The following is a 19,990-nucleotide window of genomic DNA, read 5'->3' as shown; positions in this document are numbered from 1 at the left end:
CTACATTTTAATTTATTTCTTTTTCTATGTTGTTGCAAACTGAAGTGGTCCGACGTGCCTCATAAACATCCTAGCATGAGCGAGAATGGAAGAGTTTTATTAAGGCTTACTCCTCTTCTCCATTTCGCTCGTGTACTCTCTCACACTTTCTTCTCCTTCAGTGTCTCATTTTTCTCCCTCCCTCTCTCTCCTCTTTTTGAAGAACTAAGAGAGGTTATGGTTATTTTTGTTAGTGAGAAAGTTGCGCATGTGTGAATGAGAGTGCAGTTTTTGAAAAACCGGGTCAGCCAAAAATAACCAGGCCTGTGAGAATAAGCGTTTGTACTGAAAGCAGCTGAAATAACTTTTTCAGTCTCATCTCAACGCGTTGTCTCACACACGGCCTGCCGTAGAATACAACTAATGCACATTGTTGCCCGAATTACTAGTTAACTAATCGGAAGATACCAACTATAGTTGATTTTGAATACTGACTCCTTTCGTTTTTAAAGTTGGACTATTTTTAGCTTGACCTACTTTAAAACATGAAGGTGTATGTCTGTAGCAGCATTGAATTTAAAGATTCATAAACTAGTCAATGTAGCCATTTGTTGGACAACTAGTTGACTATCATGACTTATCCCTTTTTAATGCCTATATTAGTCATTAGCGTATTTTGTATGAGCTATAAGGCTATAGTGTTCATCAATGTTTATGTTCTAGAGTCATCTATGACCTTTGTAGGCTTACTTTTGGTTTGATGCAAATGCAAAAGTACAAACTCTAATGCAAAAACTTTATTAACCAAACTCTCCAATCACATGAGTGTTTGTAGTTTAGGGTTAGTTAGCATTTATGTTTGGTCAATGACGTGAATCTGGAGCAAACAGGCAAGGCTGCTTTCTCAGGCTATGTCACATATCCTGTTGTAATAATTCTGGTCCTCCTTTCAGGTGGAACAGTCCAAAGTGCTGATAAAGGAGGGGGGCGTTCAGCTCACTCTCACCATTGTCGACACACCAGGCTTTGGAGATGCGGTGGACAACAGCAACTGGTGATTTTAATTTCATGTGCCTTTCAGACTCTTGGATAGACACTATCAGAGACATAAACTCCATTATTGTCAAAAGATAAAATCATTTTATATGCAGAATGCCATTTGTGATTGGTTTTAAATCTATTTATTACAGATTATGATGCATGGACTTCTCAAGCTTTGCATCTGACTTTGCCTTTCATCTCTCCTCCCCTTTTTTCAGCTGGCAGCCAGTCATCAACTACATCGACAGTAAGTTTGAAGACTTCCTGAATGCTGAATCCCGTGTCAACAGGAGGCAGATGCCTGACAACAGGGTGCACTGCTGCTTGTACTTCATCGCCCCCTCTGGTCACGGGTAGGTACTGCAGCCTCTACAAATGAAGCCTGGCATGAATCAACCAGCTTAAAATAGAAGCACCACACACACACACACACGTCCTGATTTACACATTTTGCACTTTGTTCAGGAGTGGGAGGATGTTGGAATTTTGTATGTGAATACTATACGACTGTGGTACAATGAAGGCATCAGAACGTGCACTGATAGAAATGCATGAAATGAAATGGAGACACAGAGGACATATGAGCACAGATTGAGATACATACTTCCCACACCCATATCCAAAAGCATTACATAATGCCCACTAAACTGGGCCTGACGTATGATAGGCGTTGCCTTGTTTATTTTTGAAAATGATTAGCTTATTTGGCTTAGTTTTACTAAGGAAAGGAACGTTTGTTAAGACAGAAATAAGATATGTGATAAAACATGACATTTTTTGTGATGCAAGAATGCTTTATTTGCTTTGGGGAATATTTATCACAGGATCCTTGAAACATACATTTAATTTATTTATTTTTGGATGTTTTTACATTTATCTTTTTCAATTCATCCGTCCATTGTTGTGTGATTTAATGGCATTGATGTGGGAAAATCCTCTATAATTCTTTAGTGTATTAGTTCATCATCTACACTCTCTGAATAGAAAAAACAAAGCCCTGTTTACTTTTCTATTTACATTCAGTGTCCTATGGTCCTATGTGTTCAAACAGCCCCACACATTTTCTTGCGTGCCCTGATTGAGACGCCACTATGAAGCAACATTCATATCTCTGTGACCTTTGTGTTGCATCTTCAGTCTGGACATTCCTGAAATGTATAAACAGCCCCTCAGCTGGCCCCCAAAGCCACACAAACACACACAAACCCAGCTCAGTGTAAAGAACAGCCTCTTTGTCTGGAATCCCAAGTGTAAGTGATGCTAAGAGAGACAGAGCGAACCCCTTATTCCCTCCATGACATAATTTTTCTGGTTTGGAAGGAAACGATGAGAAAAGGGTCAGTGCTGTGTGGTGGCTCTGTGCTGACAGTGTGCCCTCTGCTCTGATCTGTTTATTCATGCCTGTTTCTGGACCCTGACTGGTTTTTAGTTCTATTGCATCACTTCAAAGGACTATTTTGTATTTGGTTTATGTGTAAGCTTCGCAAACTTATCTAATGTTTTACTTTACCTTACTGTTACTGTTCATTAGAGTCATATAACCTGTGTGGAAAACCATGTGAAAAGCTGCACCTTTTTATTGTTTATTTTTTCCCCCCATTGTTTCATGTAGTTGTAGTGGTTTCTCTACTTGTAAGACTTTTGCAGGATTATTCATACACTTGGTTGTAAAATGATTTCCATAATGCACTATACAATATCATATGCTATGCTATATTAAATCATATACTATACTTTACAATTCTATTCTATATCCAATACCCCTAGAAGACAAAATGTAATGGGCACAATTTATTTCATTCAAATCATTAATTTTTTATTTATTCATATATATATATATATATATTATTTCATTTTATTTTACCATTTAGTGAATTGTAGTGATATCAGCATTACAAATATTTCCATTGTATATTTTATGGCATACAATAATTAATTGAGTAATCTAAATAATAATGTATTAGCACCACAAGCAGCTTCACAAAACAAATCTAATATGTCAATGCAATTGAATTGTATTCTGAATCTTTTTCAGACTGAAGCCTCTTGATATCGAGTTCATGAAGCGTCTGCATGACAAAGTCAATGTCATTCCCCTCATCGCCAAGGCCGACACTCTCACGCCAGAAGAGTGCCAGCTTTTCAAGAAACAGGTGTGTGTTAGTGTGATTTCACATTTTACTGCTAATGATTTACATTTCAACATTTTTCTCAAGTATACTTCTATTCTCTCATCATAAGATAATGAAGGAGATCCAAGAGCACAAAATCAAGATCTACGAGTTTCCCGACACAGAGGACGATGAGGACAGCAAACTGATCCGAAAGATAAAGGTAAAGAGTCAGTCCAGGTCAAAACCTTTTGACTAACTTTGAGCTTGATTTTGGTAAAACGTTAATAATATAATGACATACAAGTGTTCGGACATATATAAAGTAGGTACTACATTTGAATTTTAACTTACTTCGTGACCGTTAAAAAAGTATGTCCTATATAGTATGAATATGGGTAGTATGAATGAAATTCAGATGTAGTGCAACCGCCATGTTGTTGTTGTTGCGTCAGTTGCGCCACTTCATGGCCATTCACAAATCCTCTACCGTGGCCTCATGGGATAGTAAAGGGAAGTATTCTCTTTCGGATGCAGCCGCAGTTGTTTAATTAAGTGGGTTTTTTTCCATTTCCTGATCTTCGTGGTTTTGGAGATATGAGATTTCTGCCCGACTCTGACGATATGTAATTATATAAAAATCGTGAACAACTGGAAAAGTCTAACTATGGATAAGTCATGGAAACACATTCAGTGAGAATCTTGAAGATTTCCTAACGCATTAACTAATGTTAACATACACAATGTTACTTAAATTAAGAAATTTGAATTTCACCATGGAAAAGCAATGCTAAATGGTTTGTTGTTTGTTTCTCTAGGTCAGCTTGAGGTTATTATTGACGAGATGCGAACTGCTACAGAACTAATTTAGTTGTCTGATCCGGCCTGATCTGGATCTAAAGATCGATACGAGCCTACGTCAGACCCACTGCATCCGTTCACTTTCCCAGTGTGTGGTCGATACAGACTCTCTGTAATTATGTGGTTTGTACCGACAGGAGAAGATGCCTCTGGCTGTGGTCGGAAGCAATGTGGTGATCGAAGTGAATGGCAGGAAGGTCAGAGGTCGCCAGTACCCCTGGGGTGTGGCAGAAGGTACGCCCTGCATCAGCATGACCCATATGTGTTCGTCATGAGGATTGCACCATTTCTAAGGGAATAGGGGTGTTTCAGTGCGTACAAAACAAATGCATGAGCTTGCTGGATGATCTCCCTCCCAGCTGAGGGATTCTGGAAAAGGGATGACGACGAGGTATAAGGATTTCCAGAGAGAAAGACTGTCACCCCTTCTTTTCATCACGGCCCACAAATGACTTGTTGTTGTGGTTTTACTTTCCCCGCCTTTCTTTCTTTACAAAGCTCTCTCCTCCCTGCAAAACTTTTTCATTTGGAATTGTTGTTGTTTAGTGATCGACCGATATATCGGCCAGCCGATATATCGGGCCGATATTTGCGGTTTTTACGTGTATCGGAATCGGCCGATACGCGGCTGCTGCGTTCGCCGATAGTTTTTTCCCGGCATTATTTATAAACAGGCGTCGTCCACAGGCAGCTCTGTGCTGCTGGAGACGCTGCAGTTCACGTGCCGACCCTGCACTGTCCCTCCCCCACTAGCAGAGTGCAACCTGCGCTTCAAGATAACGGTAACTTTTAAACTTTCAAAGCATCTTTTAACTTGTTTGACTGCTGAAATATTGTCAAACACTTTGAAAATGGAAACACGTTGCTCTATAACTGTTATGTGGTTGCAACTATATAGCTAAGCAAGTTTGTGGGTCCAAATGGAAAACGCGAATGACTCGTCTATAAAACTGCTTGCTTGCCATTGTATTTAGGGAGCTGCAAATAGCTGTAGGCTATCCGTTCAGTATGCATTAGGGCTGTCAATGAATATTCTAAATACGAATACCGGTATATATTCGAATAGTTTAAAAAAAACCTGAATTTTGAAGGTGAAAATTAATATTCGAATGTGGAAAAACACGCCCGCGGTAGCAGACTAACGTTACCACAGCACAGCTCGCTCGGAGCGCTCAGTGTCGGTTCAATGTAATGTTACTGTGAAACTTCAATTAATGTATTTGTTTCAATCACTGAATGAAGCCTGCTATATACCTTAAATTGCTTGCACAAAACTCTTGATCAGCACTCAACATTTGTTTGTTGTTGTTCATTTAAACCGGTATGCGCGGAGAGCGTGAGGGTGAGTGCGAGAGAGAGAGAGAGAGTGCGCCTGCGAGTCCGGGCGAGCCAGAGTGAGCTCTGCGGTCTTGGCCATTAGTTGATTTACTCGGGGTTTTTTTGTAGTAATACGTTGTCAAATATGTTTAAACTCAAATAAGCTACTTAATACTAGTAGTTATGTCTCTTTCTATTAATTTGTCCTGTTATTGACGTAATGCGCGTCATTGACCAAATGCACGACGATGTTCAAATATGTTTTTTAGAGGGAATAGACAAACGCCATTTGAGCAATTTTGACAGCCCTAGTATGCGTACGGTAGCTGTTACGAACACTGGTCATAGGATTAAGTAATACCAACGTTGTTCCGTGCTTTTTGTGGGAGATTTATTCAGCGACCACCTGGCTGAGGTTTGGACGCGTGTGGTGTGTCTCCCTCGCCATCGCAGTGATATTAGAGACATGCTCATTTTATTTTATGTAGAAAAATTTAAACCATGGCAGTAAATAGTTCGTTACTTTTAAAATGAAGTACAGTGTGCACTGTGCACTTTATTATGCTGGTTGCTACTGTGTGCAATAGTGTAATTATTTTATTTATGCTTAAATATTTATTTTCAGCAGTGAACTTTTTTTTGTTCTACCTCATGTTTTTAATATTTGTTAAATATTGTTTATCTACTTGTTCTTGTTCTACCTCACATGTTTTTACTATTTGTTAAATATTGATTTTTTTACTTTAAATAAATGTTACTTTTATTAAATTGAGACCTGTAACATTTGTTAACATCATGTCATTTTTATGATGTAAATTGAGGGAGCAAAATGTATCGGCTCCAAATATCGGCTCAAGAAAATCGGCAGCCCGTATCGGTCATCGGCTAAGGCTGATGGGAAAAAAATCGGTATCGGTATCGGCACTAAAAAATCCATATCGGTCGATCCCTATTGTTGTTGGTGAGTGAGTGTGTCTTTTTTTCCTCAGTTGTTTACGTGTCATTCTTTCTTTTCTCTTTTTTTTTTTTTTCTTTCTGTCTGCTCTTTTCCATGACTGACAGAGGGCATTATTGGTAAAGAAAACCATTTTTCATTTATATTCTCTTCGTTAAGGCCTCCCCCCTCCTTCCTCTTCCACCTTTTTGCTGCTCTGAAACTTTGCTGATTGTCAGATGTGTGCTCTATAAATAGTCATGAAGAAACCTATAAGCTACAGCCCCCATAGAAAATAGAGCAGCGCTGCTCTCTAACATGTTTATATGTTCTTAATTACCCTCTATGTAGGGCTGGACGATATAGAAAGCAATTATATCTCACTAGTTTACAGCCTTTTGATGATGCATTTTTCTGATTTATTAAAAAATGAAAACTCAAATTATTATGTTGTTGCATAATATAATTTGAAAGTCTTTTGCTCACCAAGGCTGCATTTATTTGATCGAAAGTAAAAACTGTAATTTTGTTAAATATTATAACATTGAAAAAAATCCGTTTTCCACATTAATATTTCAAATATAAATAATTTATTCCTGTGATGCAAAGCTGAATTTTCAGCATCATTACTCCAGTCTTCCTTCAGAAATCGTTCTAATATGATGATTTATGGCCCAAGAAACCTTTATTATTATTATCAATATTGAAAACAGTTGTGCTGCTTAATATTTTTGTGATTCATTTTTTAAGGATTCTTTGAATTCAAAAGAATAGCATTTATTTGACATTGTTACATAACTAGTGCTGTCAAATCGATTAATTTTGTCAATCACATCTAACATATAATATGTGTGTGTATATAATTGTTTATATATATATATATATATATATATATATATATATATTTATGTGTGTGTGTGTATATATACTTTTATGTTAGATGTGATTAATCGCGATTAATCGATTTGAATAGCACTAATAAAAAAACGATATATTATAAATTTAATTTTTCTAACTTTTATATATAATCCACAAAATGACACAAAATTGTATCATGTCTATTTATTTGCTAATGTGGCAATGTTGATAAGCAGCAATGTTTACTTGCAGATATTTTGTGAATCATAGACAAGGAGGGAACACAAACCTTGGCTAAATTAAAACTATATCTGAAAATGTATGTTGTTGCTTAATTTGATATTGCCAACAAAATCATTGCGAATACATCATAAATATTTGAGATATCATCCAGCCCTACTCTTATTTTTAAACAAAACCTTATTCAGACATGCATGCCTCCCATTACTTATTTCCAACTTCCATTTTGGATTTAAATACATTGAGGGGTACAAAATGCGTCTTGGGTCAAATTTTATTATAGTACTTTTGACATCATCATTTATAAGCATTTTTGCCTCTGAACTCTGATGCAGGTTGACTGAGTGCTAATGTTTCCACCCTAACCTCTGATGAACACTATTCTAACATATGATTTAATAAATGGGACGTGTTTTTGAAGCCCCGTTCATACCTGTCAGCATCAGGAGTTTGCTGTTGCTGTCCCATCAAAAAAGAAATGACAAATCCCATGATCCCTTTAGACATATGACTCCACCTCCTGCCCCTCCCCCTAGCTCCATTTGGCTGGTATCTCTGCTTGTCATCGCTATGCCATGTAACCCTTCCCACAACACACCATTTTTAGTCTTAGTAGCCCATAAATCACAGGTTGAGTGGGGGTTCCTACAGGAGAGCCTTTAGTCCCGCCCCTTCAACTGCTCTCTCACAGGTAGGTGGTTGTAGCAGGTGATTGACACGTGGGGCAGTCAATCAGAATGAGTTCTCCGTATAGGTAAGGTTCTCGCTTGGTAAAGCATCTTAGGGCTCTATAACTGTGCAGGTTAGACATGCAGAAGACGTTTCATCCTTTAACCATCTGTCAGAAACCAGTGTCTCTGGTCCTTTTCCAGAATCCCATGTGATGACAGCGATGTTTGATCATACATACCTGTGTATGATCACATAACAGCGGTCTGAACTGCTAACCTGTTGTTTATTTTTGTGACTGTTTAACCTTTTAGCATATTCAGTTTGGTATCTAAATACTAAATTGTGTTTTCGTTTAATTGACAACCACCTGACTTGGTTTTTTTTTAATTTTCCATTTGTCTGATGTTGTTAAATGTATGTTTCGTCAACAACCTCAGTTTCTGATCCTGTTTGCTTTAAATGTTTAATTTGTCACTGTATTATGTCTGTTTTTAAACGTTTTAATAATTAGGGATGCACTGATATTAAAATTCTGGCTAATATGAGTAGTCCATTCATTATAAATGGCTAGTAGTATAATTCTATAAATTTTTGCCTAAATAAATACTAAAATAAATGCAATATGAAAGTGAATGTACTGTAGGCATCACAAAATTATATTGTAATGTACAGTATGAGTTTTGAGATTTATTAAAGATTACATTTAACACTGTTATTAAATTATTGTAAAGATTAAAAGATGGCAAACACTGTCTAAATGTAAAAAAATATTATATCTTTATATCTAGGTATAAACATATACCAAATTTCCAATATTGACTGATACTGATAAAAAAAAGGCCTATAACGATACGGTATTGATATATCAAGCATCCCTAGAAAAAAAAAATGTTTTTGACTGGGGTTTTTAATCAAAATAGAGGTCATCATAACTGCATACATCCACAAAAATAATGCATTTCATGTCAACTTTTATTGTTACACTTAACAATTTTACTGCATTATATGTTGTAGTCCTGCACATGAATATGCAATTTGTGCCTACTTACTTTTTTTTTTTTAATTAAGTGCTTAACTTTGTATTTTCAAATTTTAAGTTAAATCTAAAAAATGATCTCTTAGGGATTCTAAAGTTTTGAAGGGTTTGTAAGTCATTCTGATGATGTTATTGGGCTAAAACATCTGTTTCGTCTCGTTTCAGTGGAGAACGGTGAGCACTGTGACTTCACGGTCCTGAGGAATATGCTCATCAGGTGAGATGAGATCGTTGTGAATTAACACTGTGTCCTGACAGGTTTCCACCATCAAGTCGCTAATTAAGTCAAATACTGTGGATGCAGATCATTTCTGTTTCTAACAAAATGCATGTTACAAATCTTTGTTAATTAGAGTTTTAATCAGCGTTTAACCTATCAGTGAACTGTCCATTGCCGTTCCAGGACTCACATGCAGGACCTGAAGGACGTGACCAATAATGTTCACTATGAAAACTACCGCAGCAAGAAACTAGCAGCCGTCACCTGCAACGGGGTCGATGCCACCAAGAACAAGGGCCAGCTAACAAAGTACAAGAACAGTTTTATTTTTAGTTCAATTTTTGTCCCAAACAACATAAGCTGTTTCTGTCCACCTATTTTTATGCAAATTTTGTGTTATCGCATAAAAAATCACTGGATGGAAACGCATAAATTCTAATATTGCAAATATCTCTCTTGGTAGTCCGTCGATCCGAAAAGAGCCACAGTGGCTTCCCCGATTAAGCAGCTTTCATTTTACTACAGATATTTTGCACCAATTTCCCAGGAAGTGAGGATTTTGATCTCTTGAACACATGGGATGGAAACGTGTTTGCGATATATATTTGTGGGTTTTTGCGATATTCCAATTTTGCGCATAATTTACATTCACAACTTTGGATGGAAACGTATGTATTGAGTATGTGACTGAGATCCTGGATTTCTTGCAATCCAAGACATTGATGGTGAACATCTCAGACCTGTAGCCTAGTGGTTACAAATTCTTAGTCACCATGAAATCAAAATGGACAATTCAGATTTTTTATAGAATATTGCAGTATTTATTATAAATGATTTATTTGTCCACATAATGGTTTTTATTCATGTGACCTTGTTATCTTTAATCAAAGTAACTGTTATCTGATGGCGTGTCACTCACATGAGATCACAGCAATAGCCAACCACAATGATCCAACGATCCAATCAAATTCCCCATGGACAAAATCAAGTCCCGCCCAAAATTTAACTTAGATATACGTCACAATAGGGAAGAAAAGACTATCAAAACTTCCGTTTCATGTTGAAGTTAACACGTCTAGTCTGAACATGTAAAAAAAAGTTCCTTGTTGGAATGTCACTCTTGTAGGAGTCCCTTGGCTCAGATGGAGGAGGAGAGGAGGGAGCATGTGATGAAGATGAAGAAGATGGAGACAGAGATGGAGCAAGTCTTTGAGATGAAGGTCAAAGAAAAGAAGCAAAAACTGAAGGACTCTGAGGCAGAGGTGTGTATGTGTTCGGTTTCTAGTTCCATTTAACATGGAAGATCACGAATACTTAACTGAGTTCATCCCTGTGCTTCCTCGATGCAGTTGGAACGGCGTCACGAACAGATGAAGAAGAATCTAGAAGCTCAGTATAAAGAGCTTGATGAGAAGAGACGCCAGTTTGAGGAGGAAAAAGTCAACTGGGAGGCCCACCAGCGCATCCTGGAGCAGCAGAAACTTGATGCATCAAAGTAAGACTTTCTCTGTTCATCTCAATTCCTCAGTGCCCTGCTTTCTCTCTCTTAAACAAGTCTTTTTGTAAATCTGCATTATTCAGTCACTAAATAATGCAGTTATTTTTTTAATAAGGAACTGCACTCATGCATAGAAGCAGATTCAAGCAAGGCTGACTGTCACATTTGCCTCTTATAATCAAAAATGTTTGTTTTTAAAGAAAGTAATAAAAAAAATTATTTAGTGTTTTTACAATTTCATTATTTTAATTTTTAAAAAATGATGGTAAATTTATATTTGATAAATTTAATAAAAAGTATTATTTAAAATGTATAAGACAACTCCAAGATATTCTGCATATTGTGGTTTATATCTTTTCTAAACTCACTTTATACTTTATACAAAATTATAAAGATTACTGTTATACATTCACTACTAAGATTTGGGGTCGGTAAGATTTTTTAATGCTTATATCAAGGCTGCGTTTATTCAATTAAAAATACAATACAAACTAATATATTTTGAAATATTATTTTCATTTAAAATAACTTTTTTCTATTTTAATATATTTAAAAATGTAATTCATTCCTGTGATCAACGCTGAATTTTCAGCATCATTACTCCAGTCTTCAGTGTCACATGATCCTTCAGAAATCATTCTAAAACACTGATTTGATGCTCAAGAAACATCAATGTTGGAAACAGTTGTGCTGCTTACATTTAATACATTTTATCCAGGATGTTTGATGATTATAATTTTTTGCAACATTATAAATGTCTTTACTGTCACTTTTTAATCAATTCAATGTTTCCAATTTCTTAAAAACAACCTTAGTTTTGAAGGGTAGTATATATTATTACCAGAGCATCAATACACAAAACAAAAGCAGTGGGATAATAGGAAAAAGGGAAAAATAGTATTAATTATAACAACTAAAATAGGAAAATATTAGTAATTACAATAAAGCTACAATAGCTATAACTAATTGTTAAATTTATATTTGAAATGATTCCTATTGGTTAATTTCTTCTGTCTTTCTTTGTTTTCAGGACAATGGAAAAGAACAAGAAAAAAGGGAAAATCTTTTAAAGAAAACATGAAGCTCCATTCCTCTTAAAACCAGAAACTCCTTGCATCTCTTTTGATGCTATGATGATCTATGACCCCATAAGAAACACATGCGCAAGTGCTACTGTACACGTTTACACACTCCATTGCACCAAATCAAATGAGTTGATCACCATCTTCTGGCTGACTGTCACATTACACCACATGCCCGGTATGTCAAGTGCATGTCTTACTTGACCAACATTCCCTTGAAACGTTAAATGATGGTTATTACAAACAAGACTTGGTGTTTGCAATATTTCCTAACAGAACAGGCTGTTTTCAGACATTTTCAACTCTGCTGACATCATTCGCACACCCTTAGTCTTAAGAAGGTCTCAGTAGGTTTGTAAAGATGTGATGGAGAATGAGACAGATGGATGGAAGCATGTGCAAAGAGTTAATGAATGTGTTGAAAAGCAAAGCTTTGAATGGATGGTTTATGGCGTTTGAGACCTGCTGGTGTGCGTCACATGATGTTGTGTGTTTCTCTGGGGTCATAGACAAACCTGTTTAAACATTATTGCACAGCTAAATGATGACAATAACCGTTTTCCATGTTTTTAAACCATTTGCTGGCTGTGTACGTAGATAATTGTGTCCCTACCATAGTTGGTGTTCTACAAAACATTCAACATTAATAACAAACAATTGTCAGTTTTGATATGGATGAATATAAAATAATTACAATAATATTTGAGGACGTTGCTCGAACGTTCTGCCTTAAAATTGCAGACTGTTTCGGCATTTGTCTGCTGTGCTCATGTTTTGTTTTTATTGTGATCATGTCAGATGTCCCTCAGTCTATTCCGAAACTGATCTGAGACCAGTTTGTTTCATTTTAATAGTTGGGACTTAGTTGTTGGAGCTGGTCCTAGATCAGGGCTTGGTGGTCAGTTTTAACCTAAGTGAGTTCAGTATATCTAAACAGATCTTATTTTAGCCATACTTACACCCCTTTATAATAAACTCATTTTTCATTCCAAATGTTGATAAGAATCTAAGCACTCTTTGTTTCTGTTGGATAGTTTAGGTTGACGGCACGCAGGCTCTATCACATGCCAAACAGCGTATAGACCGCAACGTGCACGAAACTCTCAACCTACCCATTGCAAAGAGTCCCTGTATGCCTCATGTGTTCACACACTATTTTATATTTTGCAGGTTTGTCATTATGCAAGTTCGAACACTCAGTTCTTCCTGTCGTGGATCGCTAAGCCACACAGACGCTCTGAAGTACATGTTTGGTTTTTAGTAGAACAGTATTTTGGAAAAAAAGGAAAAACTCTTTTCTTTAACCACTTTACACTTTTTTTTAATAGTAGACCTGAACATGGCTCTAGACATGTTTGTTTTCTTATTATTTTTTGTACATGTATACGATTTTCAATCTCCAATTGTTATCTTCGTCTGTTATTCTTTCTGCCTAACTGTACATTATTAAACTCGAGATGTTATGCTGATGATGGTTGTCTTGTCTTTTCTTATCTTATCAGTATTTGTTCTGACACAATGTCGAGAGATAATCTCTGTGTATTTTGATATTCATTTACATTTTTAACTGTTAAGCATGGATTCAGTACGATTTCTGTGAAATGAGAATAGTTTTAGTTTTCTAATTTTACTGTTCAGTTTTAGTATTTTTATATATATATACACTACCGTTCAAAGGTTTGGGGTCAGTGAGAATTTTATTTTTATTTTTTGGAGGAAAGAAATCAATACTTTTATTTATCAAGGACAGTAAAGACATTTATAATGTTACAAAAGATTCTATTTCAAACAAATACTGTTCTTTTGAACTTCCTATTCATCAAAGAATCCTAAAAAAAAAAAAAAAACTGTACAACTGACAGACCAACAACTGTTTCAACATTGATAGTAATAATAAATGTTTCTTGAGCATCAAATCCTCATATTATACTGATTTGTGAAGGATCATTTGACACTGAAGACACTGACACTGGTGATGCTGAAAATTCAGCTTTGATCACAGGAATAAATTACACTTTACTATATATTCACACAGAAAAAAGCTGATTTACACTGGAATAATATTTAATACTATAACTGATTTTTGTTGTATTTTTAATCAAATAAGCGCAGCCATGGTTAGCAGAAGAGAATTCTTTTAAAAGTATTTAAAATCGTACCGACCCCAAACTTTTGAACGGTAGTGTATATGCCTAATATCTCGCAATATTAAAGAGGAAGTCGAATATAAGCCCAATAAAACACAAGTCTCCTCTGGTATAAAAATATGTTTTTTTAATATCATAACCCATGAGGGGATTTTTATTTTATTGTTTTGTAATTTTTTCTATCATTTAAAACCCTCCTGTAGTCAATACTTGTATCCTTATAACTCATCTCATTAAAAAAAAAGTCTTCATGCCTTAAAATAGTAACTACACCCTTGCCTCATTTAGTATACGCGCGCGGTTCTTCTATGAATATGCAAATTAGCCCGGCCTCCACTCACTCAGAGATCCACTCGTTGATAATCACACGTTGATCTGATTGGTTACAAGATAGTTTGTGGTGTCGACTTATGTATTTGTTCATGGTTTGTCTTAAAGCATATTAAAAACACCACAGACATATAAACAACATTAAAAGCCTGAGGGGGAGTTTAAGATGAACACATTAATTCTTTTAAATCTTTTTAGAATTAAATGCAGACAATTTTGGTTGCATGGAATTTGAAAGTCAATGAAAATAAAAAACGCCTCTCAGAATCTGGTCTTTAAAGTTGTAAATGTACTGTATATTTTATTGAGTTTTAGTAGTATTCACAGCAATTATACCAAAAAACAACAACGCTGCTCTTCAGAAAACAGCAGAACAGTATTTAAAGGTTCTTTAAATGGTTCTTTGTAGCACTTCACAATCCATTAAGAACCATTTTCTGACCGTAGCCTATTTGGAGAAGAGAACTTACACAAATGTGAAATCATCTTGATCTCCACTGTTGTCTGCGTCAGGGTCGGTGTTGGGGGTGGTTTGCTGGCATGGGCATTTGCAAAGGCATCGGGTCTTGGGTTGCCTGGATGAAATTTGGACAGTAGTTGCCGGTTCTGTCACACCACCCCTGTTAATGAGACAGAACAAAAATGCATTTAGTTAGAAAGGGGATGGTTCATAAACTAATACAAACGTTGCATTTTTAATGACAAAGCTCACATTTCTCTGCTTTCCCAAGCCGCATCTGGTTTCACACAAAAGTTGCCTCTAAATGTTGAAACCCTGAGGGGAAAAAGTTTGTTTAAATTGCTGTGACGAAACATGATAAAAAATTGTGTTGTGTGGAATTTTTGGAAGTTTATAAAACTGAAACAACACCTGTTAGAGATTGGAGAAGCTTGGTGGAGGTTGGTGAGATAAAAACAACACCGATTTTCAGAAAACAACAATATGAGTGATTTCTCTGCAGAACAACTGTGTTCTTGTGTAAAGTTGTGTACACCTAAAAAAAAAATCTAATCAAGACCCCAAGAAAACCTACTTTGAGCCTCAGAAGTCCAGGCCATTAGCAGGACCGTCCAGACCCCCAGATAAACACAAGATGTCCTCATGGTTTCTGACCTGAAGTCTCTGAAGAGTTTTTGGAGATGTCTGAGAGAGTCACATTTGCTTCACGTTTTAAATACTGTGGTTTGATGTTACATAAGAACTCTGATCTGAGGTTTGATAAACACTGATATGATGTCAACCCCTCTACTGAGTTTCCTGGACAACCTTACTCGAATATTCTGGTTGAATGTGTTATGTTGTAATTATACAAAAAGCATTACAAAGATGTCTAAATCTATTCCTAAGCTAAACTGAGAGTTTGTTTCATTTCAATTGTTGAGACTTGGCATTTCGGTTGTCGGGGCTGGTCCTAGATGAGTTCATTATATTAAAAAAAAATATCTTATTTTATACAAAGGGCAACAAAGATACCTTTTGGCTATACCTTATATGATCACACACTCCTTTTGCAGCGTTCTATTTATGCAAACGCGTTTCTTTATGCAAATGTTAATTTCCAGTTGTTGTTATTTTTCATTTTATCTTTGTCTGTTACTCTTTATGCCTAACTACATTATTAAACATGAGCTGTTATGCTGATGAGAGTCATACTGTCTTTTTCACTATATATTTTGTAGGCCTACGTGGATATGAACACATAAAGTGAGTCTGACACCAGGTAATCTCTGAGCATTTTAATATTCATTTGCATAGATAGAGCGTGAAATGACAACAGGTTTAACATTCAGTATCTTGCAGTATTGATCAGGAGATACAAAAATGAATAAGAAAGGACAGTTGTATGAAGCAAAATCAGTATTATTTTGTGTAGGTGTTGCGTTTCCATTTCTGTTTCCGAAGCTGCTGCCCCATTACAGCATCTTCTTTATCCAAGCCTCGTCTGGTTTCACACAGAATTCGGTTCTAGGTGTCGTTACCCTAAGGAGAAAAAAGTTCATATTCACTTTTTTTTGTCATTGCTAGCTTACGCAAAAACATTTTTATCATTTGTCTACTATTAAAATGAGCATATGATATTTTTTTCTCAATTATAGCCTATATTTTAGAGTTAAATATATGCCTACTTACACAACGCCTGCGATAGGACAATGTGAACTTGTCCTCAAAGCACTCACAATCTTTTTGCCTGGTATTTGGAAGTCGACAAAATCGAAGCAACACCTCTCAGGTACTGCAGCATGAGCTGTCGATGAGATAAAACGTATATCTATATATATATATATATATATATTTGTTTTAGCAGAGATCTTGACCATATTTAAACCTGTTCAAAATACATTAAATATTAATCTGTTGAAATACGTCCTTCAAAATAAAGGTCCTTTGTAGTTCTTTATGTTAATTTGCTAAATCTTCAGGTCAGCATATTGGTTTCTGGGTTTCTTTAACGCACAATGTCAATATATTTTAAACTTTTTTAAACTTGAAAATACCTAGTTCAACGAGGAACTGGCAAAGACTGTACAATTATTTTGTTTCTAATTTGATCAATTTCAAGCGTGAAATATCACTTAACGTTTATGTGCAATTTAATTATAATGGCCTATAGGTCCATATACATGATAATTTATTCAAGAGCAAAACTATTCTTCAAGAGAACTTACGCTGAGCCTCAGAGGTCCAAGCCGTCAGCAGGACCAGCCCAAACACCAAACACAAAGAAGATGCCCTCATGGTTTCTGATCTGAAGTTGATCTGGAAGCTTGATAATCGTTGTAGATGTCTGAGACAATCATTCTCTGATTCGCATTTATAAATGCCTTTGAAAGTGATGCAAGATAGAAAGTCAGATGTGTGGTTAGATAAGGACATGTATTGCAGCCCCCCACCTCTTCTTCAAAGCCTACACGGATATTCACATTTGCTATTGGCTTTCTGCTTTTTGCAAGAAGAGATTGTGAGGTGATAAAATGCTGGTGTCACAAGTTTACAGCAATGATACTCATCTTCAGACTGTACAGTTTTTTTTGCTGATGCTCATTAAAAGAAAGAGTCATGGGCCTACTTGTTTTATTTATTTATGTTTTACTTTTTAACATTCCTTCCTTTATGTCCAAAACACATAAAGACTATAATTCCTCTATAGGCCTATTCCATGTGGTAAATTCATGATGCGACTTTTTCCACCCGTCAGCATTTGCAGAGGAAAAAAGTTTTAAACCCACTCCATTTATCTTCAATAAGCAAATATTAAACTATATGGAAACGTGTTGAAGTAAATAATTATAATTCTTTGTGATAAATTTCATAATAAATTAACAAAAAGAACACTTAACAGATCAATAGTTAATTCACACCAAAAAGTGATATGATCAACGAGTCACGGCAACTTTGTTTTCAGATTATTTTAACTCATCAAAATCATTTAAGCAATTTCAACTTTTTTTGAATAAGTTATATGAGATTAAACTCGAGTCGCTTTTATATATTTTAAGTTGAAATGGTGTACAAACAAGCTGATTCAATAAAAAAAAAAAATTAGGGTAGAACTGAACTTAAATTTTTAAGTTGAAATAGGGGGATTTTTTTACAGTGGAATATGCATCAATGTTTCATGGCATTATGGAGGTTCAAATATGAATATACAGTCATGTATAAATATAATTATTTATTTTATAAATATGATGTGTACTATTTAATAATTGACATGTTGCTAATAATTACTAATTAAAGAACAAATTATGATTTCATTTTAAACATTATTTAAACATGATTATTATTCTTATGCTGCTACTAATAATAATAAGTTTAAATTAAATACAATTCTAATATTTTTTTCTATACATAATATTTGATTTATTTAGATGGTTATCAGATTGCCTATATTGTATTAAATATTTGTATCTATTTATTTAAAAAATAGATACTGTAGAACTGAACTTAATTTTTAAGTTGAAATAGGGGGAGTTTTTTACAGTGGAATATCCATCAATGTTTCATGGCATAATGGAGGTTCAAATATGAATATACATAGTCATGTATAAATATAATTATTTATTATATAAATATGATGTGTACTATTTAATAATTGACATGTTGCTAATAATTACTAATTAAAGAACAAATTATGATTTCATTTTAAACGTTATTTAAACATGATTATTATGCTGCTATTAATAATAATACGTTTTAATTAAATAACATTCTAATATTTATTTTCTATACATAATATTTAATTTATTTAGATGATTATCAGATTGCTTATATTGTATTAAATATTTGTATCTATTTTTTTTTTATCAAGATCCCACACAAGTTTTATCTTTTTTTTTTAGTGGTTTATTTAGTGCCGTTATTTGTGGAACAAAATCTAAACCAAAAAAAGAAAACCCCTTTCTGCTCTCATTATCAAACTGTGACATCTATGTTCTGTCTTACATTGATGTGAGGTTTTTTCCACTTAGATATTTTTTTGTTTAGCATTCCAATCTGTCCATATGAGTTTTCAACTTTCTTTTAAGAAAATCTTGATCTGTTTGTTGTAGTGATACTCTTTACATATATGGCCGTTCTCTCCAAATCTTTCAGTTGTAAGTCATGATCAGTTGTAAGATAAAGCTGATGCATCTCAGCAAGCATCTGCGCAGCCTGATAATGATCTAGTTCAGCACTTTTGGCCTGTGGTTTGTTTTACGATATGTAGCCTACCCTCATTTTCATGTGCGGCAAATGGCATATATGCAAATATTGTAGGGTGTGTAAATGTGTGAATATGTATATCCGTATCAGTCACATAATCATCCATAGCTCACAAACTGTGCATATTAGTTTTTAGCCGTATTGACTAATGGAAATGTTTGATAATTAATTAGAATATTACATATAGTCCTGGTAAATGTACTAATTTATCCTGACTGATTCAGCAGAACTACCAACAGTGTGTGACATATTTAAGTTTGTGACTAGAGAAACATTGATATGCTAAGCATGACTCATCTTGTCTTTTAACAGCTTAGTAATTCATGTACAGTGCACAATGTGATTTTACTCTTATTAGTCACACACACATGGTTTAGAGACTTAACTCTCTCTTCCAGGTTTTTCAGCTTTAAGTATTTAATACAATGCTCTCTTAAAGTTACATAATCACAGTATAAAGGCTAATCCACTTAATCTAAATTCATCTTGTAAATATTATACATATTCCACTCAAATAAGAACTAGTTTAATTAGTTTTCACCAGAGAAGCAGAACGGAACTTTTAGTTCACTGGAACAGACACAACCCGTCATTATTCTGAGAAACATCCTTCTGAAACTCTCACCTACATTTCACAAACATTCTGCGGTGGCTATTTTTTGCACAGCAATTTTTTTGTTAAAGGGGTTAATAATGCCATTTTTGTACAAGTTAATATGAATCTTTAGGGTCTAAATGAAAACTTTGTAATATTGGCTACTTTTATTAAAAATTCTCATTAGTATTGTAAGAAAACACTAATTTTACCTGGTCAAAAACAGCTCTGTTTTCAGCACGCCGTTTCAGTGCATATGCCTTTAAATGATAATGAGCTTTGCTTTACAAAGTTTTTTTTTTTAGTTTTTAGGTTTTTTTTACACAAAATAAAACGTTGCGCTTTTCTAAGCGTGTAAAATGGATAA

At 34.9% G+C, this 19,990-nt stretch overlaps 2 protein-coding genes across 8 annotated transcripts in view; one reads left to right on the top strand and one right to left on the bottom strand.

Annotated features, from left to right (window-relative positions):
* The window catches only part of septin15 (septin 15), a 33,269-nt gene extending 21,014 nt beyond the window's left edge, over positions 1 to 12,255 (top strand). For 4 of the 7 annotated variants that reach the window (XM_056250823.1, XM_056250822.1, XM_056250819.1 and 1 more), the window contains exons 4-14: positions 933 to 1,033; positions 1,239 to 1,373; positions 3,056 to 3,173; positions 3,262 to 3,354; positions 4,130 to 4,226; positions 6,372 to 6,383; positions 9,215 to 9,266; positions 9,453 to 9,578; positions 10,396 to 10,531; positions 10,619 to 10,764; positions 11,798 to 12,255. In XM_056250823.1, coding sequence (XP_056106798.1) covers positions 933 to 1,033; positions 1,239 to 1,373; positions 3,056 to 3,173; positions 3,262 to 3,354; positions 4,130 to 4,226; positions 6,372 to 6,383; positions 9,215 to 9,266; positions 9,453 to 9,578; positions 10,396 to 10,531; positions 10,619 to 10,764; positions 11,798 to 11,837 — 1,056 coding nt within the window. In that variant the 3' untranslated portion in view covers positions 11,838 to 12,255. The remainder of the gene's footprint in view (positions 1 to 932; positions 1,034 to 1,238; positions 1,374 to 3,055; positions 3,174 to 3,261; positions 3,355 to 4,129; positions 4,227 to 6,371; positions 6,384 to 9,214; positions 9,267 to 9,452; positions 9,579 to 10,395; positions 10,532 to 10,618; positions 10,765 to 11,797) is intronic. The other 3 variants (XM_056250825.1, XM_056250824.1, XM_056250821.1) reach the window with 1 other exon arrangement.
* LOC130085203 (C-C motif chemokine 4 homolog) overlaps positions 1 to 17,130 on the bottom strand; it is a 32,676-nt gene extending 15,546 nt beyond the window's left edge. Inside the window, exons 1-3 of the mRNA XM_056250826.1 lie at positions 16,994 to 17,130; positions 16,458 to 16,572; positions 16,202 to 16,307 (exon numbers count right to left, since the gene is read on the bottom strand). Coding sequence (XP_056106801.1) covers positions 16,241 to 16,307; positions 16,458 to 16,572; positions 16,994 to 17,063 — 252 coding nt within the window. The 5' untranslated portion in view covers positions 17,064 to 17,130 and the 3' untranslated portion in view covers positions 16,202 to 16,240. The remainder of the gene's footprint in view (positions 1 to 16,201; positions 16,308 to 16,457; positions 16,573 to 16,993) is intronic.
* Between the last annotated feature and the right edge of the window lie 2,860 nt (positions 17,131 to 19,990).

The sequence above is a fragment of the Rhinichthys klamathensis genome, unplaced genomic scaffold (genome assembly GCF_029890125.1).
Source record: "Rhinichthys klamathensis goyatoka isolate OS25496 unplaced genomic scaffold, OSU_Roscu_1.1 h1tg000076l_1, whole genome shotgun sequence".
NCBI lineage: Eukaryota > Metazoa > Chordata > Actinopteri > Cypriniformes > Leuciscidae > Rhinichthys > Rhinichthys klamathensis.
Note: the sequence above shows the minus strand (reverse complement) of the source record. Positions and strands in the feature narration are given on the sequence as shown.